Genomic DNA, 27,145 nt, shown 5'->3' on the forward strand with positions numbered 1-27,145 from the left:
TCATAGTAAAATGCTACAGTTACGGAATTAGCTGAAGCTAAACGACTGATTCCCTCCAATGTTCACCTGCATGAGGAATGAAGGAGAAAAAACATAGGTTACTAATATACTCTGGACACATGGAAGCTTTAAAAGATGAGATTGCAAATCAGGACCGAGATCTGTAGGAGATGCCTCCATCATGGCTTACATCAGTGCCACTTACTGCAGATGTTTTCTCTACAGCTACGTTTCTTGAGTGTAGCAAGCATGAGGCACAGCATGAGGGCAAATCTTTTAATTGCTGGGCGATGGGTCATTTTCAAAAGAAATGCCCAGGTCTACATGCAAAAGCCAATGTTCTCTGGAGGACAAGAAGGCCTATGAAATGCTCAGGCGGAACCTAAAGAAGAGCATCAGGGAGGCCAAACAAAATCACAGTCAGCGGATTGAGGACCGCTTCAACTGCAACACTGACCCATGATGCAAGGAATTAAGACTGTCATAGACTACAAGAACACTGGCAACTGTCTGACCACAAGTGAGGTCTTCTTCCCAGCCAAACTTAGCCATATCTTTGCCCTTGACCATACACTTGTATTGCACATGCATGATGTCAGAAAGGTGTGGTGCAACACAAATGCATACAAAGTAGCTGGACTAGATAACATCCCAGGACTTACACTTAAAGCCTGTGCTGATCAGCTAGCACAGGTTATCGCTAACATCTCCCCTTCAGCCAATTGTCCCCAATCTTTCAATTGGACACCAGGTGTTCCGGTATGTAAACAGTAAGTGGTCACTTGTCTGAATGATTCCTGGCCAGTTGCAATCATCCCTGTAATGACAAAGGTATTCGAGACACTGGTTTTGGCTCACATGTAACACCAGCTTGCCTAAAGAGCAAATAGATCCACATAAGATGCACTTTCAACTGCTCTTCACATAGCACTAACCTACCTGGAGCAACAACACACATGTGTCAGAATGCTGTTCATTACATTTAGCTCAGCATTCAATACCATCCTACCTAAGAAGATGACCCTGAAACTCCTCAACCGAAACTGCAGTACATCACTATACAACTGGATCTTAGACTTTCTAACTGACAAACCACAGACTGTCAGGCTAGGCATCCGCTCCTCCTCCACCCTGATCAACACTGGGGTGCCACAAGGCTGTATACTGAGTCCTCTGCTCTTCTCACTTTTCACTCATAACTGTATACTCATGTATAACTCCAACATCATCATCAAATCTATTTAAGTTTCATGCCATGGGCCTTTCATGGATTCACAATATCTCCTCACTACTGAAGAAGGCATAGCAGCACCTGCAATTCCCAAGGAGAGCCAACAACTGTACCTCAGCGACTCCAGGAAAATTTCTTGATAGAAAACATACTTCTGCTACACATCTGAAATCTAAGCCAGCACTACAGCTATAAACTGTAAATCTCTGCAAAGAGCAGTCTGGACTGCAGAACTCCTTAGTGAGATCAGGTATCTGGTCAATTGCTTTTTCATTTTTTTACTTAGTTATTATACTAATTTTGTCTAAGACACTGCAGGAACATATTCAGTGTGTCTTTTTAGGGTTTCTGATTGCTCATCCTGGAGTGGCTATGGAAGAAATTAAGGTACATGCTGAAATGGAGCAGTCAGCCCCTACAGTATAACACTTAAAGGTTAAACAGGTTCCATATTGAATTGGTTTCACTAACACAGAAGCTTCGTTTGTGATGCAGGTTCTATGGCGTCTCCTATCACCAGACCCACCAATAGCATTTTAGCTTGGATCAAGTGGACACCGATTTCCCTAGAAGTTTCCAAAGCTCTAAATGTCTGTCAATACTGATGTTCTTCAACCCAGCACAGACCTTCGAGAGCATTCATAATGCGCAATAAACATGGCTATAATGTGTTATGCTTTTTTAAATAAATATTTATAACCGTGTTTATAATACTTTATGAATGCATTACAATACATGATGGGGGAATGTATAATGCAGTTATATGACTGCTTTAAGTGTTACCACACTAACATACACTGAGGGACAGATCTAAACAATATTGGCTGCAGTAGACTTGAACCCGAGGTGTCCTTTTGTCACCAACGTCCCACACTGCCCCTGGGGTTGTCCCAGGTCCCCCCTTCCCCTGGGTTCCTGAATAAAGCAGCATAAATCTAGTGAGGGAAACACATTGCAGCATGCAATGTCCCACCCTCAAATTTCATCCATCCATCCATTTTCCAAACCGCTTATCCTACTGGGTCGCGGGGGGTCCGGAGTCTATCCCGGAAGCAATGGGCACGAGGCAGGGAACAACCCAGGATGGGGGGCCAGCCCATCGCAGGGCACACTCACACACCATTCACTCTCACATACATTCCTACAGGCAATTTAGCAACTCCAATTAGCCTCAGCGTGTTTTTGGACTGTGGGGGGAAACCGGAGTACCTGGAGGAAACCCCACGACGAACATGGGAAGAACATGCAAACTCCACACACATGTAACCTAGGCGGAGACTCAAACCTGGGTCCCAGAGGTGTGAGGCAACAGTGCTAACCACTGCACCACCATGCCACCCCTACCCTCAAATTTAAAAACTAAATTATTCTATTTACCAATGGTTGTAACTTTTTTGCGTTGTCTGGTGGCTCAGTCCATAGTAGTATAGCCTCTCTCCTCTGGGGTTTCGGATTTGATTTCCTCCCCTGGCTCTGCGTGAGGTCAGCTTTCATGGCTCCCCAGCTAGGAATCCAGTTTCCTACGTGTGATTGATTGGTATCACATCCAGGGTGTGCCCTGCCTCACCTGCTGAGCTTCCTGGGACAGGCTCCAGGGTAACTATGACCCTGCACTGGATTAGCGTTTATGGGAAACAGATGGATGTGTGCTTGCCCATGACACCAGGTGCTCAGACGAATCTGTGTTTCCAGTGAACTGTCATATTATTGCGGGGGGAGGGGAGGGGGCAATAGATCAAGGGCAACATGGTGGTGTAGTGAATAGCGCGGTCACCTCAGAGGCCTGGGTTAGGGGGTTTATAAGGCAGTGAGACAGTGAGACAGTGCCTCATGTCTGCAGTTCACATGTTGTGTGTGTCAAGCTCCAAAGACTGGCAGTTCACTCAGAATTGCCCATAATGTGTATGTATGTGTATATGTGTGTATGTGTGTGTGTGTGTGTGTGTGTGTGTGTGGGTTTGCATAGGTCACATTTGAGGACCAAATTGTCCCCAAAGTGTAGTAAAACCTGAAATTCCCCTACTTTTGGGGACATCTTTTCAGGTCCCCATTTGAATAATGTCATTTTTATAAAAAATTTGTGAATTCAATCAAAAAAGTAAAAATGCCAAATGTTTTGTATTTTGGTTGGTTACTTATGGTTAAGGTTAGGGCTCGGTAGGGATTAAGGGCGTCGTGATTGGGATTAGGGTTTTCCCCATAGAAATGAATGGACAGTCCCCATTTAGATAGGAAGACCAACTTGTGTGTGTGTGTGTGTGTGTGTGTAGTCATGTATATATTACATTGTTGGGGCCAAATGTCTCCACAATGTGACAAAAACCTTACCTTGACCTTGTTAGGACATTTTCAGTCCCACAAGGGTGGATGGATGGATCCGCAAAACAGAGGAGCAGTATGTACCTGTTCATGATAAATACAGACGCTCCTCTACTTTCAACGTACGAACTTTCAGACATATGAACTCAGAGGACTCAGAGGAATTCCAAATTGTGTTCCTTGGGCTCCCGTTTCCTGTCTGCAACATTATTTTTTTTTCTGCGCACCAATTCCGCCTAGTACGACCTCTCACTGCTACTCCGCAGCAGCGTAGCGTACGTACTCCCAGCATCCGATTTCTTAATACTTGCGTATACCCTTAAAATTATGTTGAATAACAAATTACGAACATTTCAAGTGAACGGCCGTTTGTAAATGAAGGAGCGTCTGTATAGATACTGGCAGGGCAACAGATCGGCCGGAGGGGGGCATCCATATCACTCTGGGATTCCCCATGACATCAGCTACACCTTCTATGGAATCACCACCATACATCTCCACCCATTCAGGGAAGCCCTGTTCGGCCCTCCCCCTAGGTTCCCCGGTGCTTACTATTTTCGGCCATGCTTGTCCCCAGAGTGGACCAGCAAAACAGAAGGCCAGTGTGTACATTTTCATGATGATCTAAAGAGCAGATCAGCATAACAAATTGATGCCACTGATGATGGCTTTCTTCTTACAGCAACCATTACTTTATGGTATTCCGGTTATTATATCCTTTTCAGAAAGTGTTTATCCATCCATTCATCCACCTTCTAATTACTTATTCAATATGGGTTTATGGGGTGATTAATCAGTTGCAAAACTACGTTATATATTATAAACATTTGATGTCAGTGTAGTACAAATAAAATGATCCTGGCATTTTAAATAATTTCTTTTCAAATTTGACACATTTTTTATACAAATTTATAACCTTCTCAACAATCATAAATATTCATTTATTTGTTTTCAGTCGATTTGATGTACTGAATAGTACTTGAATATATTGAATGTGTTGCTGTTTATAGCTATTAATTTTTGAAACACGTCACTGCAAAATATAAATTACACTGAAAGATTGTTTAATGGCCAATCCAGAGAGTTTATTGATATTATGGTGCCATCTGCTGTACATGTTTGGTATATGCATATAGCAATAAGAGTTTGCAGTTTATCCGGATATAACATAGACAAATGGGGTAATCTGAAAAGAACAGAAATATAATGGATCCATGTGTATTACAGTTTTACAGAGAAGCTCTCTCTAAGCACAGGGGAATCCCCTGAATGGGACGCCAGTCCCTCTTAGGGTACATATAAACTATGGGCAACTTATAAATATAATTTTGCTTAATATTTATTTACGCGCAAGAAAGGCACGTAGCACATGTCAAATATATGACTGTCAAGGAGTCAACTAGGCATTAGTAGGGCCAGTAGAGTCTCTAATGAATACCCGTTCACAGGAGCTACATAACACCTATCAAACATTTAAAAAACTTAATAAGCAAGAACAGCTATAAAAATAAGTAGAAAGTGCAACATTAAGAGCATTCAGGAAACGTGGGAACAGGGAAAAGAGGGGTTTTAAGGCATTTCTTCGAAGTGGGGAAGTGGTTCTGACACCTTATTCCACCGTCGAAGAACCAGAGGTGGGAAACGCAGTACTGGTTTACTGACTGTAAAGGACGAACATGCTAACCTGCACCACACACAGAAAACATACAAACTCCATATACACACACATACAGGGCAGGAACTGGAGCATGTGTGGCCATGGTGATTCTCACTGATATCCTGTGTGACCGTCACAGCAAAGCAGCACAAAGGCATGGAAAGGCTGTTAAAACAGCGAGAAACCTTAATAAAAATTACTGACAGCAAGATCTGCCTGATACAAATTAAAAGCAGGATGTCTGATTTTACCTATAAGGAGTAATACGTATAAACAACAGGAAAAGGCTGTGTAGATTATTAACAATGGCTCTATTTCCAAGGAAAGCAAAATTCTTTGGTCTCTGGAACATGGCCAGGGTAAATAAGATAATTAAATGGACTGTCAGATATTAACGGCGTGGATAATTTACTTTAGTTCAAATTACTTTTTTTGCGCTGTCTCTCAGCACATTGAATTCTTTTTTTCCATTTTTAAAAATGGCTTAATTTTATATGAATTAATAAGACATTTCCATGAATAATTTGAACCAGGATGGCCAAGCACAGTTATCAGCACAATATTTAGTTCTTAGACATTATAAATATAAAATTTAAAAAATCTAATTTAAAATTTTTCCCCCGCAAAAGATAAACATACCTAAATCTCATCAAACATGCCTATGTATCTCATCAAATGAAAGACACACTGTGACCTTTAAGAAAGACATCTAAGCTTTAAGAGAGTTGTGTTAGATTTAGCTGCCTGTTGTCCGTGGTTCACCACCTTCAGTTTGCAAGACTAGCTGCATATTGATCACATCACATCAGAAGGGGCACGACCTACGTTAAACAAACAGCTTTTGTTTTCATTGGCCTTCCATTGGGACACTAAATGACGCAGACTGTTTGTTGTCTCCGGATATATAGCTGAACATTGAACCAAAAGTGGACTGAAATCCAAAGTTCAAAAGACCATAGATTACATAGACCAGATAACAGATAATAGCTGGAAAAAAGCTATTTTCCCAAGTGGAACAACTTGTCAAAAACTTCTGGTGGGTTCAGTGATGACATGTGCAGAAAACACTCTAAGTATAATGACCATGGAGTTGCTCCAATGGACAATGTGATTTAATAAAGGTGATTTGGGAAGTGTGGAACATGGGCAGAAGAAAGTATTTTGTCTCATCTGTGGATCATTAAACAGAGAAATATATTTAATACTAGTAATAGGAAAACATACTCTGTCGTGTGCACAAACGTTTAGATATTAATAGTAATGAAATCTCCTACCCTGACATTGTGTTAGACTTATCCTGCCTTACTTTACTATCCATCCATCCTTTCATCTGTCCATCCATCCATCCATCCATCCATCTTCCAATCCCTTGAGTTTTGGGTATTTCGTTGATCTTTTCAACCTTTTTAGATTTAGACATTATCTGGGTAACTGGAACTGAATAAATTTTAAGAAAGATTGCACCAAAATTCAAGCAGCATCCTATAGTGATATAACAGAAAAGGGCAGTTTTGATACTTGATCTTATTACTGTGATAACTACAAAATTATTGGCAGGACCTTTTTCAGATTCTGCAGACAGCATGTATGGGTGAACATCTGGAACTGGTCAAATTCTGAAGCAATACTGCTTAACTGCAGTAAAGCGAAGGGTGAAAGCAGATGGCATTTGACCTTGTGAATGCGGTGAGTTCAAATGTATTTGATGGATCTTAGTACTGCTATGCAAAAACATTATATGGATGATGATCTACACTTGAATTCATTTTGAAACTGCCCCAGAAATGAAACAGCAACACTAGATGTGTTAATAGAGGCTTTGGAAGACACTTGGTAAGGATCTGATAGATCTTTTCCAAACTTTGTATGGATGATGATCCGGAAGTCCTCAGATTTTGTGACAAATCGCACCAAGGGTAGATAATGGACAGTATTTATTTGTATGTGTGTGTGTGTGTGTGTGTGTGTGTGGGTATGAACTTGGGATGATGGATTTTTTTACTCTGTTTGTTAAAACCCATACCAGGGGAGAAGCAACTCTCAATCTTATTTTCTCTAATAACCAGGATAGGACTGGAAAATTTAAGGTTGTAGAACCACGTGACAGTAGTGATCATAACATGGTTAAATTTGAGGTTAATTCCAGTGTCCAAAGAGCAAAGTCCTAAACAAAAATGTACAATGTTGGATGGAGTTAAACAGTTAAACACCACTGGATGGAGTTAAACAGCAAAACTGTTCAAGAGACATGGGAAGTTTTTAAAAGCAGATTGTTGCAAGTGCAAGAGGACTTCATACCTGTTTCCAGCAAAACTAAATCTAGGAAATTGCAACCAATGTCATTTACTAGTGAAATTACTAGTGAAGAATAAAGTAAAGAGTAAAAGGGCTCTGTTCCACAAATGGAAATTAACCAATGATGTCAAAATAAAGCAGGAGTATCTAAGTCTACAGGTTGAGTTAAAAAATAATATTAAGAGGAGTGTCGAAAGGAAATGGCATTGGAGGCTAAGGATGACCATTTTTCAAGTCCTCACAAAGATATGTGAATGCAATAAAAAAATTCCAAAGTCTCATATTTTATTTGGATACTTATGGCTGAGGTTAGGGTTGGATAGGAGTTAAGGTAGTCATGTTGGGATTAGAGTTTTCCCCATAGAAATGAATGAAAAGTCCCCACTGTCGGTGTGTGTTTGTGTGTGTGTGTGCGTGCACATGTGTGTGTCTGTGCGCACCCAATCGACTCGCATTCTGTTGAGGATATACCCCTGCCAAGCATAGGTTCCACCCAATTGTGACCTTGTTCTAAACAAAAGAAAGATGGATGTATGGATGGATGGGTGGAAGAATGGATGGATCAGCAAAACAGAAGAGCAATATGTACCTGTTCATTATATATATATATATATATATATATATATATATATATATATATATATATATATATATATATATATATATGTGTGTGTGTGATTTAATAAATATTAAAATATTTAGACAAGAACAGTGTAACAGATCAGCCTGGGAGGACCCCATCTACATCACTCTGGGATTCCCCTTCACATTAGCCACACCATCCTGGGAATCCCCACCATAGGTCTCCACCCAGTCAGGGAATCCCTGTTCAGCTCTCCCCCTAGGTTCCCTGGTGCTTACTATTTTCGGCCATGCTTGGCACCAGCGGTTGTTCATTTTTTACTGACTATGTCCACTAATTCAGTTCCTATGATGCGTTTTACTGACGCAGGGCCTTCTCAGTTTTTGAGAGTTTGAGTAAGTATTCTGCTTTCTGTTTTTTTATGACCTGTTTTTCTCCCTGGATTCCGAGTCCACCTTGTGCCCTGATCACTGTTCGCTCCACACCTGGCCTTCACCAAGTCACAGGTCTCCGTTTTGCCTGATGTATTGAACAGGGATGTGAATTTGGGTATGGACAGTAGAGACATGTCCGAGGAATATTGTGGCAGTACCATGTGCATTTTGTCGTGCTCAGGTTCGGGCTTATTTTGTCTCTGCTAATACTAGGACCAAGCCTACGCCCATTCTGGTTCTGGACTTGGATTATCTGAACCTGATTTTGTTGATCTGCATCTGGGCCACTTTTTCAACCTCCTCATAGGGGGTTTCAGACATTTTATTTGTTACTGTGAAAACTTACAGTATATGTCTTTGATTTATCTGACAGATCTTTTTGCAGACAGAGTCTATTTGTGAATATCTGAGAGTTAACAGATTTTAAGAGAAATAACAGGAGAAGTGAAGCAGTGTCTCGTAAGGGCAGCAAGGGGATGGATGAGTGCATTAGACACCTCTTCTTCTCAGCAAGACACCCCGAATTGATCTTATTACTCGATTTACTTTATCTGATGTTTACATCAGCAGCTTGTTGTCACACTGTATCAGAATTCTGCACCTTTCATTATAGGGGAATTTAATTCAAGGTCAGCTTTTAATAAGGACTTTTTAGGAAACATGTGGAGAGTTTTGTCTTGGCTGACACTCTTCAACATTGCGTGGACTTTGGGGACAGTACCTCTGGACTGGCAGACAGGGGTGGTTGTCCCAATCTATAAGAAAGGAGACTGTACAATGTGTTTCAACTTTAACTTACCCAGGAAGGTCTATGCAGGGGTACTGGAGAGTACTGCAGTTTGTCTCTTGGCCAAACCTTGGATTCAGGAGGAAAAATGCAGATTCTGTCCTGATCTTGGAATACTGGACCATGTCTTTAACCTCACAAGGACACTGGAGTGAGAGTTTGGCTCACATTGCCAGTAGTAAGTCAGACCTGTTCTGGGTGGGTGTTTCCGCTGGGGCTACCCGGTTCTGTTCATAACTTTTATCGGTTCCGGGACTGATGCACTGTTGCTTTTTGCAGATGATGGGGTCCTGTTGGCTTCATGCTGTGACCTGCAGCAGTCACTGGCGCAGTTTGCAGCTGAGTGTGAGGCAGCTGGCATGAGGATCAGCATCTCCAAGTCTGGCCATGGTTCTCAACCTAAAAAGGGTGGATTGCCCTGTCAAGGTGGGGTTACTGTCATAAGCGGAGGAGTTTAAGTATAAAAGTGTGAGCTTGAGTGTATTATGGAGTGCGAGATGGGGTGGGAGAAAAGAGAATTTCCCTATGGGAATCAATAACAAGCCGCATAAATGATCTTCATCCGCAGAGGGTCTGGGCTCAGCCTTAGAAACAGGGTGAGGAGCTCGGACATTTGGGAGGCGCTCAAAGTGGAGCCACTGCCCCTCCACTTCTAAAGAAACCATTTGAGGTGGTTCAGACATCTATCTAGGATTACTGGTCCCCCACCCACAAAGGTAAAGGTCAGTGCCATTTAGCAGAATGCCTTTTTGTCATTGTATAGGTAGCATGTATGAGCTCTATATGTCAAAGTGAAACTTGCGCTTAGTGCTCAGGCTGAGGTGTTTGTCCAGTGCACCCAGACAAGGCTTTCTGGGATTAAACTCTTTGTTCAAGGGTCCAACAGAGCCACATTGTCCCTGTTTGGGTGGAAAACCAGAGCAGCAAGAACCCAGACAAACAAGACTCTGGGCGCTTTGGGGTCCCACTTTCTACTCTCATTTACTGATATGCTAGAAAGTTCTGTGTCATAATCTTTATTTAATCTCAATTATTTATATAGCATCTTTCATACTTAAAATGCAGCCCAAAGTGCTTTACACTGCAAATAAATATAAGGGGGGGGGGAGAGAGAGAGCAGAGGAGTGTAAGAAGATAGTATGAAAGAATAAAATACACAAATTAGAATAAATAATATGATTATATAAAAAAATCAAGAATGAGATCTAAAATTGGAATAAGAGTTATGCATAACACAGAATTATACAAAAAGAATACAGGGACAAATACAAAATTTAAAAGTCAGGGTAAATAAGTCTTTAAAAGCTTTTTAAAACAAGACAGTGACTCAGCCTCTCTAACTGGTGCTGTGTTCCGTAGTTTGGGTGCATAATGACTAAAAGCTGGGTTGGGTCAGTGCAACTGTGTCACTCTTTCCAAGCATTCCATGTCAATCTCATTAATAGAATCCATCAAGAACGGGGCTCTGCTGTCAGAGCTACATGGATCATAAGCTGGTACTACAGAGACACTAATATCGGTCATTTTAGTTTTAAAGAACAGTGGAAATTGCTCACATTTCTCAGCAGATGCCTCCTGAATCGTAGGTTGTGAAGGGTGGAGGAGCCTATTTGTAGTTTAAAATAGTACTATAGTATTGTTTTTGTCAGCAATCATTTTTGGAAAGTATGCCAGTCGTGGTTTATGAGTGCTTGCAATGAACTGGCATCCTGTCCAGGGAGATTCCCAGGCTGTCCAGGGCAGGCATAGCAATTGGAAGGTACATGATTGAAAACACAATTATAAAATCACTGGATTGTAATGTGACTGGACTATGACCAAAAAGTTAAAGGTGACTGCATGGTATGTTTATAAAATGCTGGAAACACTTACATTGAACATAATGATGAATGTAGTCGCTGATAACTTACGAAACTTAAACCGTCTAATGTCACGTACGACTATAATTGTCCTATTTTGTTTTTAGGTTTTGTTTTGTTCTGACACTTTACTGATAATCTCCAGTTCTGACTGGCTTTGGGTTTTAAGGTATCTATCTAACAAGACAAAGTGCAGTATTGGTACTTGCATTGATTGTTAAGGGGGGAGATCATGGCTGGGAGGTAGTAAGTTTAGTAACTTGAATTCCAGTCGGAAGAGTGCTTTATCACTGTTGTAATTGTGAAGCTTGAGGGGATGCTACCACTACACTTTTCTGATAGGGGTGTTCGCCATCTGATGGGCAAAACCAAACTGTTAAGGGGATGATTACTGTATGTTACACAGGACATTGTTGTATCTGTTAATGGTTTTTCACTGGTGCAGGATCCTCCAAGCCTGCTGCGGTACAGTTACTCACACTACTGGGATACCATCACCACCTCCGGTTTTTTGGAGCCTGTCGTCTCAGCCGCTTGTAGCATTACAAATTTAAATTACAATTCATTTTTTAAACTATATTTTCAAAAATGCTTTTGCTTTTAGTCAAACACAGTTCGAAAAGTGAAATGGAAATATTTTTTTCTTTTGAAATTTTTCCTTGTGTTATGGTTACCTCTACAGTACTATCCATTGACTTTTCTGTATAAAACTTAATGTTTCTTAGAATAAAAAAGGTTCACATTATATCCATATAAATTTCTTTATTTCATGTTCAGCTGATTGCATGAGTGGAGCCTATGGCAGTCTAGGGTATATCCCTGACAGAATGCGAGTCCACAGTGCACACGCACATACAGAGACACACAGACTCCACATATTCATACACTTATGGGGACTCTCCATTCATTTCTATGGCCATAACCATAATCCCAACCATGACAGCATTAACCCCTACTCAGTCCTAAACTAACTCATACGTAAATAAACAAAATACAAAACTTTTTTGACTGCAGTCACAGATTTTTATATAATTGAGGTTATCCTTGTGAGGACCAAAAAAATATGTCCCCACAAGGTCAAAATAATAGGTTTTTATCACATTGCGGGGAAATTTGGTCCTCACAATGTAATAATTATAACACAGTCCAGACCAGATCCAGGCCACAAGCATCTAAGACACACACACACACACACACACACACACACACACACACATTTATATACATACACACACAGCCGAATACAGTCGCATCCCAAAAAATTATCAAAAATACAATTATTGCATACTGCAGGTCTTCCTTTGCATTAAACAGGAAGTATTAACTGTATATAACTTCTGTTATAAGAAATCTTAGCATTATTTAGTCTATTACTTCCATGTATTTTGAATTTATTAAGCTGATCTAAATCCAAAAGCGACATACAATTTAGGAAGTAGTATGAGCCGGTCCCTGGAGTGATTGGGGGGTCAGGGGCCTTGCTCAAGGGCCCAACAGTGACATCACCCCACTGACCCTGGGATTTGAACCACCGACCACGGGTACAGCGTCCTAACCTGCTGTGCCACACATTGCTCCCTATACAGGTATACTGCTCTATAGCTGAGCATTAACTTAAATGTTCTTCAATATTTCTGCCTGCATCAAGAAATGGATCTTTCCAAACAAATTTATAGTAACAAAGATTTGTTTTTATATAAAACATTGATTTGCAGAAAAGTCCATTCTGGGCAAGTAAAAGCAAACTGTCTGTACCATACGGTAGATCTTTCATTCACGTGTGGGCCCAATCATTACACTACTATGTACCCACCAATGCTCTGGACAAGCTGACTTTTCTGTAAGGGGCGAGGGGCGAGGGGGGTGGGATTATTGGGTTATTACAATCAGTCCTCTCGAAGGTAGGCCTCCGGCAGATCCTCCCCGCCCTTCTCCATACTGGCCGCAAACTCAGCAACCCTTTGGATCTCCTCAGCCTTAGTCTCTGCCAGCTTCCGCTCCGCCACCAGTGACAGCTGCCGAACCTGCTCCACTTGTGACTGCGCCACCTGCAGGTTACTCTGGGTTGTTGCAGATGCCTCATTTGCCCCTGGGAACATAAGGTGCGATGAGCGGCAGTGCTGTAAATCCAAGGGACTTTGATTTCGTGTTATATTAACAATCATCAGCCATTTCCCACTGGCAGACAGATAAAACCTGCACAAAATGACAGGCATACCTGCGTTGTGTGCTGCCTGAGCAGCCAACTCGCACAGGCTGATGGCATTCGCCCAGTTCGCCTCATATCGCTTGCACTCCTCCAGCTTGTCACCCACCTGACAGACGGAAAATAAATTAGAAAGGCACACATGAGATTTCAACATCAATCATTTTCAAACTTAGGATCAAAGGAGTTCATGGTGGGGTCACTAAAATGCTTGCACTGTAAATGAAATCAAAAAATATATATATTGCTCTGAAACAATAAGACAACCCTTATAAAGGGTTTATAATTAGGTTATTAATTAGGTTGTCAACACTTTGTGAAACATTAACAGACAACTGTAAACAATGTACAACATTATTATTTATAAGTAACTAGCAGGAGAGCCTTACTATAAGGTGGTGAATTCTGCATTACAAAACTACCCTAAATTCTGGTGCAGCCGGGCTGATTTAACTAGCATTTTTATTTGCAATACTTCTAATTGAGGGGTATAATGGGGGAAAGAATCCAGTTCAAACGGAATGGTGCCCACCTCCACACGCTGGCCGATTATCACCTGCCAAACAGCATCCTCCTCGTCTGCGGTGAGCTTTCCAAGAGACGTCAGGTACCTTTTCTGCAGAGCGATCTGCGTGTGCAGAGCCTGTGGCCAAAACCCTGAGTTACCAAAGCAAGCAGTGCTTTGTGGCCTTGTTTGTAGAGCCAGAGGCAACAGCGATGTGCGTATGTGCCGACGTGACCCCAAGGTTAATGGAAACTGGACATTCCCTGCCTTACATAATACTTATCTTTAGTGTCAACTAGCAAAAACAAAAAAGAACAGATAATGCTAGAGGCAGATTTTGGTCAGAGCACAATATTTATCCCCAATGCCTACAACAACAGAGAATTTTACAAAGTAAAAGCCAGTGACTGTGTCTTATTATAACACCCTTTTCAGAAGAATAATGCCTGAAAGCAGCTTCACAACGTCTAGTCAATTTACACAGCACATTTTCAGAGAGGTCACTCAAAATGCTTTACATAAAACTGGGTCAAGTAACAGCAATAATTAAATGAACAATTAAAATGTACAAGTAAAAGGCAATTAAATAATAATTTAACACTACAAGTTAACGACAACCAAATTAACAGTGAAAGAAAAAGTATCAACATTAATTAGCAGCGTTAATCAAAGGCACTGTGGAATAACAATGTTTTAAGCCTGGTTTTGAGAGCGGCAACAATCGGTCATTTCTCTTCTCCTTAGGTAGTCAGTTCAAGTTATGAATGGTGAAATAGCGGAATGCCATTTGACCTTGCTAACCATTCACTCCACACTATTAATTGACCAGTTGCTAATGATCTTAGCAACTGGTTACATTCAAATTCAATCAGAAAATCTGTGATGTAAACTGGGCTAAGACCAGTGAGTGATTTATCAATAAGCAGCAGCACTTTGAAGTACATTCTAAAGGCAACTGGAAGCCAGTGTAAGGAAAGGAGTGGAGTAATGTGTGGCAGTATATTGGTTGAGCTGGAGCTGTCTTAGGGATTTTTTGGTAAATCCATACAGGACAAGGTCACAATAATCCAATAATCTCCTGACTGGAGAGGAAGGTATATGATACATATTTCAAGGTCGTGCTTGGACATGAGGCCTCTGATTTTAGAGATGTTCCTAAGGTGAGAAAAGGAAGATTATTTTTATAGCGCCTTAATATGGTCAGTGAAACAGATCTTCACCAAGCAGGATACCATGATTTCTGACAAGGTCCTTTGTCTTCATGGCCTTAGACTCTAGGCAGGGACTAACCTTCAGTTACACCTCTCTCTTACCTAAAGTAAGCCTATAGAGGTTAAATACATTTTGTGGGCAGTGGTGGCTTAATGGTTAGGGAAGCGCACTTGTAATTGAAAGATTTCAGGTTCAAATCCCTGACCAACAATGCACCACTGAGGTACCCTGAGCAAGGTACCGCTCCCAAGCACTGCTCCCCGGGTGCTGAATTAGCTGCCCCCTGCTATGTCACATTGTCACATATGGGTTAAATGCAGAGAACACATTTCGTTGTTGTCAACAATGACAATTAATCACTAAATTCTAATTCTAAATCACGAAGAATTCTAGGAGAGAGCCGTGTGGAACTCCACAATTACTGGGTGGCCACCTCGATTTACAACTGCCAATTTCAATACAACAACCTCTGCTCTCAAAGTATATCCTAAACCAGTTCAAGACTGTTCCAGTGAAGCCCACCCAAAGCACTAGCCTATCCAGGGGTATTTTGTGATAGATACGTGTAAAATGTTGCACTCAGATCCAATAAAACCAGGACTGGTACTTTGTCTGAATCAGTGTTTGCGGGATCTTGGCTACTTACTCGGGTATACTGTGTGAGGGCATCCACAAGAGCCAGGGTGGTCTGGGACAGGTAGGTGTTGGCACTGTCTGTTACCAGTGATGACGCTCTGCGTATTATGGCTTCATGAGAAAGGTCTTCCACTTGCTGATGGGGAAAAACACGGAGAGGAATTAGTGCACTCAGTTAAAATATGATGTGCAGAAGGAGAAAATCATTGTCACTGTGCATATACAAAGAAACTGCTTATGAAAATATCAAAAAACAAAATAAAACTGAAGTGCAGTATCCTGTTAATAAGCTTATTAATGTTTATCTTGAACAATGTAAAATACACAGATATAGCATTAATGTTTAATTCCCATGTAAGTACTGAGAAGGAACAAAACAATCGTGAGGGGACCGTTTCAAAATATTTTCCAACCCTGTCCTCTTGGGAGCTCCATAGAAAATACACAACACTCTCACAAATGAAAATCACATATATAAAACATATGGTTATTATCCATCCATCCATTTTCCAAACCGCTTATCCTACTGGGTCGCGGGGGTCCGGAGCCTATCCTGGAAGCAATGGGCACGAGGCAGGGAACAATCCTGGATGGGGGGCCAGCCCATCGCAGGGCACTCACACACCATTCACTCTCACACGCACACCTACGGGCAATTTAGCAACTCCAATTAGCCTCAGCATGTTTTTGGACTGTGGAGGGAAACCGGAGTACCCGGAGGAAACCCCACGACGACATGGGGAGAACATGCAAACTCCACACACATGTAACCCAGGCGGAGACTCGAACCCGGGTCCCAGAGCTGTGAGGCAACAGTGCTAACCACTGCACCACCATGTACCGTTATTATGTACAATATTATATATTATTTTATTTTCCAAGATGATGTGGCTAAGAGATGATGCTAGCCTTCATTTTAGCGCCAGTTGTCTATTCCTAGGTTATCTAGGAATTGTTGAAAGTAATTTAAGATATATAATTTAAGTCAAAATGATGACAAAAACAGACTAGGCTACTCCAAGAAGCTAAATGGCGTATAGGTTAGGGTTGTCTAAGACTAACCATGCATTACTAAGGGAGCCCGTGGATGTCATCTTTTCTTGTTACGTTGCTGTTGTGATGTGATATTTAAATTCAGATTTTTAAGTTCAGTTTTGCCATATTGACAGACAACTGCTTTTGCTTCCTTTGTATTTGGACCCTCATCCACTATGTTGGTGTCTTTCTTCCGGCAAATTGCCAAGTAATCCAATAAGTAAATTTTAATCAATACTTTTAAAAATCAAGTTTAATGAAGTAATTGTGACATATTGGAATAAGCAATGGCAAAAATGTAATGAAAATACACTGACAAAACACTGCAACCTAATTTATAATAGAAGAGAAACCTTGCTTTACAAGTCACTCAGTAGCACTCTAGTCAGCAGTACGTCATAAGAAAACTCAAAATGTACAAAAAATGTGAAACTATAAATATATGTACAGCCAGGGGCGTCAGAAGCATTTTGAATGGGGAGGGGGCACACTGGTATACAACTAATATTTTATGTTAAATGTTGGAGGGTCCAAACGAATAATTATGAAATGTGAGGGGGACCCCTCAGATTAACCGCGGCGACGCCCATGTGTACAGCGTTTGCAAAAGAGTGCAAAACGGTATTTGGTGCAGAAAACATACCAGAGGTGCCAACAGCTGAATAAAATGCGACTTCCTGTATTTAATTCTGCTATTTGCATTTCTTTGGTATATTGTCACACCTTCTACTATTTTGCACTTTTCAACAAATCCTGCACATACATTTTAGGTTTCAAACGTTTTGTACTTTGTAATAGGTAAGAGGTGCTGTAGGTGCATACGAGCGATGGGACCTTATAGAACGGCAGAGCGCACAGTCCCCCGGAGACGCTTAGGGCTCGTGTCCACTGGGGCAGCTTCCGTCGCGTAGGTCTCCTGCTGCTTAGTATGCATGCCGTATTCCTGTATCCCCCCCAAAAAATAACACCTTTAAATGCGCTTTTTCCCCCAAATAGCGTTAACATTGAAATTGCATGAATGTGTCACACACTTAGGAAAAGAGCAGCCAACAAATAACTATTCAGCTTCAACTGCAACGTTTCCGACGACTGAAATGGCTAAATGTGCATAAGATGCATTATATGCTAGGGTGCGCATCACTGCTACACCGGGTAACGGCTAATGCGTAGGTATAAACGTTAAAATACATAGTAATATCTTCTCATAACGCAGATGAGTATTCATTGTATCTGCATTTGAGCTGTTACGACAACAGACTTCCTCGCGTATCAATTTATTTAGTAAAGTTAGTATTGGAAGAATGCGTACTTGCATCTGTACCAGTTCTGTACATCCCCGAATATCGCTATGGTAGTAACGATGCACATTGTTCAATGTTCAGTTAACCACTGCAAGTATCGCTTTTACACATATATTACTATGAATGCAGTGACACATGACATTTACATAGATTTTGGTTTTTACTGATTTTGAAAGATCCGCTACATACCTTAATAAACCAACAGAGTACAACCCTCGCGCAAATACCGCCATGTTGCTCCGAAGATGCAGGAAGTCGGTCCGACCACATAGTAGTCCCTCCATCGAACACAGCGCACAGGTTCGAAGAGCCTGCATTTTCTCCGCTTAATTGGTAAAGCCTTACCAGAATTAAAAATTAAGCTATACTGCTGAACAAACCGAAATAACTACGAACTGAAAAGGAACAATTTTGTTTGTTTTTAATGCAAGTTTGTTGTTGTGGCGAAATGTCGTCACCTGGCGGATGGTTGTATAAAGCAGCTCTCTTTCTTCTCTCTCACTGCTTGTAATGTACTGTATGAGAGTGACCCTGAAGTATTTATGCGAGCTTCACCATGACTCCACTCACTGCTCCATCGATCTGTTTACCTGCTTGTCAAAACAAGCTTGTTTAAACATGAACTACGTGCTATGGCTTATCCTCTCATGCATAGGGTACACACTTTCACAGACAGGACTAGCAGCTACGATGTTAATATGTAGCCTAATCACTCTATGGACTTTAGTTTTCATGCCCATACTGTTTCAGTGTTCCATCTTTAATCACAGCATTAGTAAAAAATCAATTATTACATACAATTATTACATATCGAGTTAACAATTAGTGATAGTAATAGGCCACTCTATAGTGAGACCAGTCATTCTTGTTATGTTCATACTGCCCATAGTGTGTGTGTGTGTGTGGGGGTTTGCATAGATCACATTCAGGGACCAAAATGTCTCCAAAGTGCGGTAAAACCTGAAACTTCCTTACTTTTGGGGACACTTCTTCAGGTCCCCATTTGGATAACCTCAATTTTATAAAAATCTGTGAATGCAATCAAAAAAAGTGCCAAAAGTCTTGTATTTTGGTTGGTTGCTTATGGTTAAGGTTGGGGCTGGGTAGGGATTAAGGTCATCATAGTTAGGATTAAGGTTATACCCATAGACAGGAATGAAAGGTCCCCATTTAGATACATACACCAACATGATGATACTATGATGAAGTAGTATTCCATCCAGAGTACCCTATGCTGCATGTGATGGCCTCTGTAACACCCCCCCCCCCCCATATGAACCTAACCAGGTAAGTCGTTGGAAATTGAATGAATGGATGCATCATAGCTAATTTTAGAGCCCAGGTGCCATGAATACTCTTGCTGACTCTACTCCTCCACAAGGTGGCGGACTTTACCCAACAGAAGGAACAAAAAATGCTGGAAAAGAAATAGGCTCTAAATGTACCATTAACACAAGGACTAGGAAAAAATAATGGCATATAACGAGAGCATTTTTTTGTATTATACTATGAACTACTACTAATTAGTAATCACTAACATGACAATCAGAGGTAAGAACTTAGTACAAATATGTACCGTCATCTACAACTGCAGACTAGACCGAAAAATGTAAAATGTCAGTTGTTATAGTTAATGTAAATGCATTGTCATATAATACCAAAATTGTCACATATTTATGGACATCACAGGTAGCCTTTGCTAGTAAGTAGCCAGTTAGCAGGTCAGCTGTGCAAAAGCAGGGCAAAAGACAGGGTGATTTCACAGTAAAGAAAAAAACAACTCTGGTGGCTATATTTGGATCGTCAGCAAATCAAGAAAAAAAGACTAAACTCTGGGTGCTGAATGGTTGCAATGGTATTTCTTAGTAAATTGTAATACTATTTAGACTTATTTATATATAGAAAACCTGCAGAATTAAAATAAACATCATAAAACTAGCAAGAGTCTTAAGCGTGACTTTAAGTGACTATGTTTTTGGCACATTTTAGTAAAAATATAGTTCTATTTAATTACAAATAAAAATGCTAAAAAAATAAATGTTTAGCTTTTCTAATTTTCGAATTCCATAATCAAGAGTAGCTTGAATCTAAGATAACATACAAACATAAACAACAAAAATCCTTCTTATTAAGGTACAATACAACTGAAAGTATTTAATAGCTCAGACACTTTAAATGGGTATGTTCTAGGATTATTATAAAAACAAAAGAAAAATAAATTCATATACAGTGGAAACCACTTATCTGATCTTATCTAATCTGTCTGGATGGAATTGATCACTATAAGTGGATGATCATTATAACTGATTTATCCTTTTTCTTTATGTCTCAGGCAGATTACCATCTAATTGACATTTGTATATTTATTGCATGAATAAATTAATAAAACGGACAGCGTTGCTATGTATAAATTTTATTGACGATTTCAAAATACAGTACAGCTGTTTCAAACGCTTTTCAAATTACAATACTACACAAGTTAAATTCCTGAACCATGTATAATTCAAATACGCTATAATACAGTAAAGTATTGTACAGAAATATTCAATTCAATTTTATTTATTCAGTGCATTTTCACAAGTTATACTGTCTCAAAGCGTTTATGTTATAGTTTCGCTACTGCATCTCGTTGGCTCATTTTTGGCGGTTTATCATAAGCTTTGATAAGTCTATATTTGTCATTGAGGGACTGACTTTCTTTTTCCCGTCATGTTTTCTGTGCATGCAGCATTAGCCTCAGGTAGCTAGCCAGCAGCAGACGAGTTACCACAAGGCAAAGTTAAAGACGGGTGATCAAAGTGAGAAAAAAAAAACGCATATTTAAATTTCTCCATATATTGTCATGTTTATAAAGACCCAAAATGAACACTGTAAGCAGACTACAGATTACTAAAAACAAATTATTTAAACAGTATTTGCACTGGAATGACTCTGTCCCAAGCTTTTTGATCCATATAAGAGGTTGAGCACTATAACCCTGATCACTATAAGCAGTTTTCATTGTATACGATTTCTGGTAAAGATGAAGAAGTGGAAGGAATCAGTGCAAACACTGATTTGCTTGAATCACCCTCCCCACCCTCCCTAGATGGACGGTGACCAAGCCCCACACGTCCCATTATCACAATAATGTTAGCAAATGGTCTGTGGCATCTGGGGTGTCAATACAGGGAAACTAGCATTTGGGTCTATCCAGCAGTGATGTCCATGCAGCTGCCAGCCTAACATATGAGATGTGGAATGCATCAATAAGGTAGATAGAAATATAGAATAACTCTATTGTCTTGCTTTGTGTGACTGGGAAATGATTTTAATATCCCCCATATCCCCCAAAATATCCAACCTTAACTGACAGACAGAAAGATAATTACATCAAAGATACTCCACTCCAATGTGCCTAAATGAGTACCAGGTGACTAAATACCACATAACATTGCGGGTACAGAGTGCTATCGGGGACCATCCACAGGAGCATTAGGAACATATCGCAGTGCAAGTTGGGGTGTTACATACAGCAGCAGTGGAGGAGCAACAGTGACATAACAATGAAAGAATGTCAGACATGAGTCAGCATGCAGAGCGTCACACACCGTCCGAGACAAAGTGAAGCTGACTGGTTAAGTGTGAATTAACTACAAGGATGCATGTTCGTCCTTATCATAGCCAGTCAATACCTAGCTTTTAATTTGATTGATGTTCATTATGGTACTGGATTTAAGGTGGTACTTTTTCAGTTCCCTAAACTACTTAATAAGAGCCTGTGTGTGTGTTGCATAAATTAATTTGCTAAGCAGATTCTCAGTTTCTGGAGGCAGTTCTAAATGACGGCTCCAGTCCCCCCCCATGACCCCAGTTGGGATTAAGCGATTATGGTGATGGATGGATGGATATCCAATCAATAATAAAAATAGGTGCACTTAGTAGGAGTTGGTCAGTTACAGTGTCTTCCATCAGTGTAGGTGGGCCTCTACTGTTCAAATCACTGTGAATCTGAGAAAAAGTGAACTGCCTGTTATTACCTGGAATAGTCTGAAATCAAACATGCTCTCACCAACCAAGTTATAGATTTTTCAGCAGAGTAACACCTGTGCTTTGCAGAATCCCTAATGCATCTTGTTCACTTGCTGACATGTTAAACTGCATGAATGCATCTACTAATCAGTGTCTCTGATAACCTCTCAGTTGCACAGAGCAGTCAGTGAATGTGTGGAGAATGGCAGAGAAGAGAGAAGACAAGCCTGAGTGAGGGATGCGCCTCCTTCAGATATACTGTTCATCTTCATATGAAGGGAGCTCTGAAGCCTGCTCCCCATTTACCTGCCTGTATGTATCTGCCAGAAAGATCAGCTAGGATTGTGTCTACAATTTGGTATTTATCAAGGAACTCTCTAAGTCAGCTTGGCACAGCTGTGCGCATGGCTGCATCCCTTCATACCTGTAACTTTGCAAATATTATTTTATAAGATGTTTTTCTTTAACTCTCTGGGGTTTAGGGGTAGGGAACACACTTTCACTGACTGGGGCATGGTCACATAATTCATTCAATATCATAAATTTAATTCATGGCAAATAAATTATTTCTTATACAGTTGTTTTGGCATTAAACTCATCTTAATCTTATTGTACTTCGTAAATATGTCAGATTTAAGTGAAGTTTGTAATTTGACATTAAAGTGTAGACATTGCAAAATGCAGTTTGGAACACATGCAGAAACATTATAAAAGTACATAGTAAGCAATGCTGGTAGTTTGTTTTGATCCCAAAATATCTGATCACCAAAGTCTTATAGTACGTGGAAATGCAGCTATTCAGAATGAGAATAGCAATCTTCATGTGAGGGCGGCACTACACGCCCCCGATGCAGGTAAAACAAAGAAAGGTGACATGGTTTACTTTTTTCCGATTTAACCTAATTTAAAAAACTTTAACACTTCCGACAATTGATGTTCTATTGCGAATCTAATCAGCGTTTTTTTTTTTTTTACGTTTCTACAATAAAATTTAAGCCAGTTATGAACTAAAATATGTCGAGAAAGATGTGTCGTCCCCAGAGGGATTCAGTTCTTTTAATCTTGTGTAGCAGAAATGGTAACTTAAAAAACACGAATGGCAGTTCTGGTGTTACAGAAATTATAATTTGATAAATTGGACCCCCCCACACACACATACACACGCACACACACATTTTAAAGAGGTCTGAAGAGAGATGACTTCACCTTATCACACAGTTTTATGTCATAGTCATGCGTGATGAAACTCCTACAAGTATATTGCAACAGTCAGCTGCAATGAACTTAGTGTTGCGTGTGAGTTATGTGCACAGTACAGACAAGGAGTGTCTAGTCCAAAGCTCTAGGGGGCGGTGTGTCTTCCCTACTCACTCATTAACACTTACTCATAAAACGTAACTGCCTGGTTTGTTCTATTGTTGGATAAACAAGGTCTCTCTGTGGATGTTGACTAATAAGCTAGGACTTTATATATCTCTCAGGATTTATGCTGAAGACATGACTTTATTTATCTAGTCTGACAAACAACACATTTCGTTTATAATTTATTTAGTTTATGCCATATTTATTTCCTTATTCACATTTTACCCATTTATTTGGCTGCAAACAGAGTAAGAGGTGCCTTTTTATCAAAGACATTTCACCATAGGCAATAATCTCTTCAAATATCCAATGAAAACTGTTTTTTGGTGGTAATCTTACTTTTTTGCTATCTTGCAATCAATACAGTCTGAACCTTGTAAGCTGTAAACACAAGCCGAATTCCTATAGCTTAAATGACAGCTGGTATGTGAATAGACAAGGAGAACATGCTGACATTTTGACATATGTGGCACAGCTATGGTTAATAAAGATATCTTTACTGAATGTAAAACTGGTACTGTTGGCCTGTCTGCTCAAATGCAGAATGTGATCCTTTGAAGCCTCATTCTGTAGTGTGGAGGGCTATAGAAGTATAAAGCTGGACAGGTTTCAGGTTCAATTCTGGCTCGAAGGAACATGCATTTGTAGGCAGCGCTGGCTGGCTCAGTGGGTTGGTATGCTGTCCCTATGAACTGAGCAAGGCCCTTAAGCCTAAGTGCCCCAAGGATCGGCAGACCCTGATCTCTCAGATATATGTCACTTTGGATATAAGTATCTGCTAAACAAATGTACTGTAAATGGAGATTCAGATTTTAAACCACATTTTTAATGATTTCATTAATTTGATCCCAATATTGACCCTTTCTACCGCTTCTTCTCCCTGAAACACATAACGCATGTTAAAATGTTTAGCTCATCTTCAAGCTCATTTGCATGTTAAAATGTTTAGCTCATCACAGAGTCCTTGTTTTGGGCCCCCTTCTTCCTCCTCAGTACAGCATATCACATGAATGGATTCCCTGATTCTTCTATTATCTCCTAACAACACATAACAATACGTATTCCCAAGCATGTATGTTGCAAATTCTGTTTACCTTATATTGCCATTTATCTATAATCATGTGTCATGTGTGGTAGAAATTTCTGAATTTTTATCCGGTGCTTCAGAATATGACGTCGCTTTATTGCTGAGCTCAGAGAGCAACCACTTCGAGGATATCTCCGTGGTAATGCTCCAAGAACTTTCTGGTCAACATAACCTTTATAGGGGTACATTCGCAGTTCGCTCCCCCTCCTCTGAACCTGAACAGACTGGTTAGGGTGGGGGGTGTAACACATATATGCCTTGTGCAGATTGCATCTTTCAAACATGTACACTTCACATGATCAGCATGCTGCAGCCCTGGGGCAAGTGAGGGGCTTTTGAATGACCCTCTGTCTTTGTGGTGTTACTGCCATGTGTGCTACGTGCGCTTGATGCTCACACCTTTGTCCCCCAGTCAATTCTAACAAGTACTGTGCTCCACAACATGAGTGCAACACTTAGCTCAAACCTCAAATAATTTAATAATTATTTCAGCTGTGTGTCAGCCAGGCATATAAAAAAAAAATAAAAAATATGTTCCAAAAGTAGCTTATCTAAAAGCTAGTTAAGGAAAATATATCCTCTGTTCACACATGCTTACAAGAACAAGGCAAAATTGTGCCATAACTTTAACCAAGGATTCAATCCATTATTTTATCAAAATTATTTTTACATCCTCACAATTTCTGGGATTCACTCTGAAGTCTCTTTCAGTGGGAGTTCATGCTGAATCTCAAATGTATAACTGGGTTTCATTAAATGCGATAAAACAAATGCTTTGATCACAAATGATTTTAATGATTAATTAACTCTGATGAATGCATTTAAGGTTAAGGCTTGTTGTGCAAACAAATTTACCATCTCTATACCTTGGGAGCAGTTACATCATCTAATTTTCTTGCCAAGATAATTCCCTTGAATGAGTTGTTTTAAGATCCCTTCAATAATTAATGACCGCTTAAATGAGTTTTGCTTAATTGGGTAGCTTGATTGGTTTCATGAGAGCAAATTATGTGTTCATAGAGTACAATCTGACACATCCTAGATGGCAAACAACAGATGACCTAATTGTCTCATATTCCCCTCTCAGTAAGAACAACATCAGTGAAGTATTTACCAGTAGTGCAATATACTAAATATGAGGACCATGTTCAGCTGGTAAGAGCAGCCTGTTAATGGGCCCAAAAGTTTATAACTACAGCAGTTAGTGTGTAAATCATTTCCAAAGTGAAAACAAACATGCCTTGTGTCCTTAACGGTTTGGTATTCATTCATCAATTCCGACAGTAACAAAAATGGCTGGCATGACAGCTGAGTTCATTTTTCTATCATGTTACCTCAGAGATAAACAGTTCTGGAAAACTGGAAGATATGAATAATAAAATGTAAAATATTTTTTAAAAAGTGTTTATTGGGATGGATGATAGCAAATGCTCCATAACCAGGTGTTTCTAAACAAAGCATAACAGAGGCTCTGGGTCTGTATCCTGAAACTAGATGTTTGGATTAGCGAAATAACTTATCGGATTTAAGGTAGTCTGGGCTAAACATAAGTGAACAAAGATAAAGTCCATTTAAATTGGGGTACCTTAAATCAGACAAGTTATCTATCTAACCAACAGGCCCCGTGTGAAGCTTGCTGAAAATTTCACAAAGCACCATAAGACAGTACTGCCTTCACATGCCTTCCAGACTCTTTACATGTGCCCATCTTCAATGTTCCTAGTTCTTCCAGAGCATCTGAGATTATTTAAATTACCCTCCACATACCACCAAGATGCTGCTGTTGATTCACTTCAAGTTAGAGACTGAACATTAGTGACGACGTGCAGTGACATCACACAGGTCACATGGTTCTCGCGTAATATGAAGAGACTGACAGGAGATGAAGTCTTCATCCTCAGTCCTCCTGAGGGGACATAACAAGGTTTAGCTCATGGTAAGTATGTCTATGCTTTATCTTACATTTATTTATTTATTTGTCGTTTACATCAGGGATGGGCAGCTTTAGTCAGACTATGAAATGTATTAACAGCTTTGACAGGGCCAGTCAAATTTGTTCAGTGGGGATCCATCTGCTTCCTGAGTAGCCACTCCGGTTTTGGCCCAGTACATGCAAGCAATAAAACATTGTACTGCATCCATTTTAGTTGTATTTCTTTTGTAATGTAGTATATTTACAACTGAACCCTACAACTCTCTGTAGTTAGGCTGCAGAGCATCTTAAATACATATAAAATAACACTAATACATCGTCACACATCGGTCTGTTTATTAACAATAAATCAACATATTGTTTGAAAATACCACCAAAATACTGTATACTGCAGTATAATGCAAAATGCACCCAAGGGAAAAAAGGGAAAGAACAATGTGAACTACGGTAAGAACATGAGCCAAGTAGGCGTGGGTGGTATTTAATTTCCACCATATTGCCACCCAAGCACAAGAGATTTTAAAACACACATAATAAAACACAGAGCAGGAAAATGAAAGAAGCCCTAAAGAGATAGACATTGATATTTATCAATAATGATCAGATGGCAGTTGGCTTCGGAAAGAACACATTATTCCTGCTGGATTCTCCTTTCATGCAGATATTCAGCTGACCACTGTTGTTTAACATTT

General features: G+C 40.1%; 1 protein-coding gene across 1 annotated transcript; it reads right to left on the reverse strand.

Annotated features, from left to right (window-relative positions):
• Window positions 1-11,907: 11,907 nt before the first annotated feature.
• Window positions 11,908-18,588, reverse strand: diabloa (diablo, IAP-binding mitochondrial protein a). Its single transcript, XM_048980908.1, has 6 exons — window positions 18,250-18,588; window positions 17,594-17,702; window positions 15,735-15,860; window positions 13,904-14,014; window positions 13,384-13,480; window positions 11,908-13,254 (listed from the first exon to the last, which is right to left on the reverse strand). Exons 1-6 carry the CDS (start codon window positions 18,375-18,377, stop codon window positions 13,052-13,054), a joined length of 774 nt encoding a protein of 257 aa, XP_048836865.1. The 5' UTR covers window positions 18,378-18,588; the 3' UTR covers window positions 11,908-13,051.
• Window positions 18,589-27,145: the final 8,557 nt, after the last annotated feature.

This window comes from Brienomyrus brachyistius, chromosome 17, assembly GCF_023856365.1.
Source record: "Brienomyrus brachyistius isolate T26 chromosome 17, BBRACH_0.4, whole genome shotgun sequence".
In the NCBI taxonomy this organism is placed as follows: domain Eukaryota; kingdom Metazoa; phylum Chordata; class Actinopteri; order Osteoglossiformes; family Mormyridae; genus Brienomyrus; species Brienomyrus brachyistius.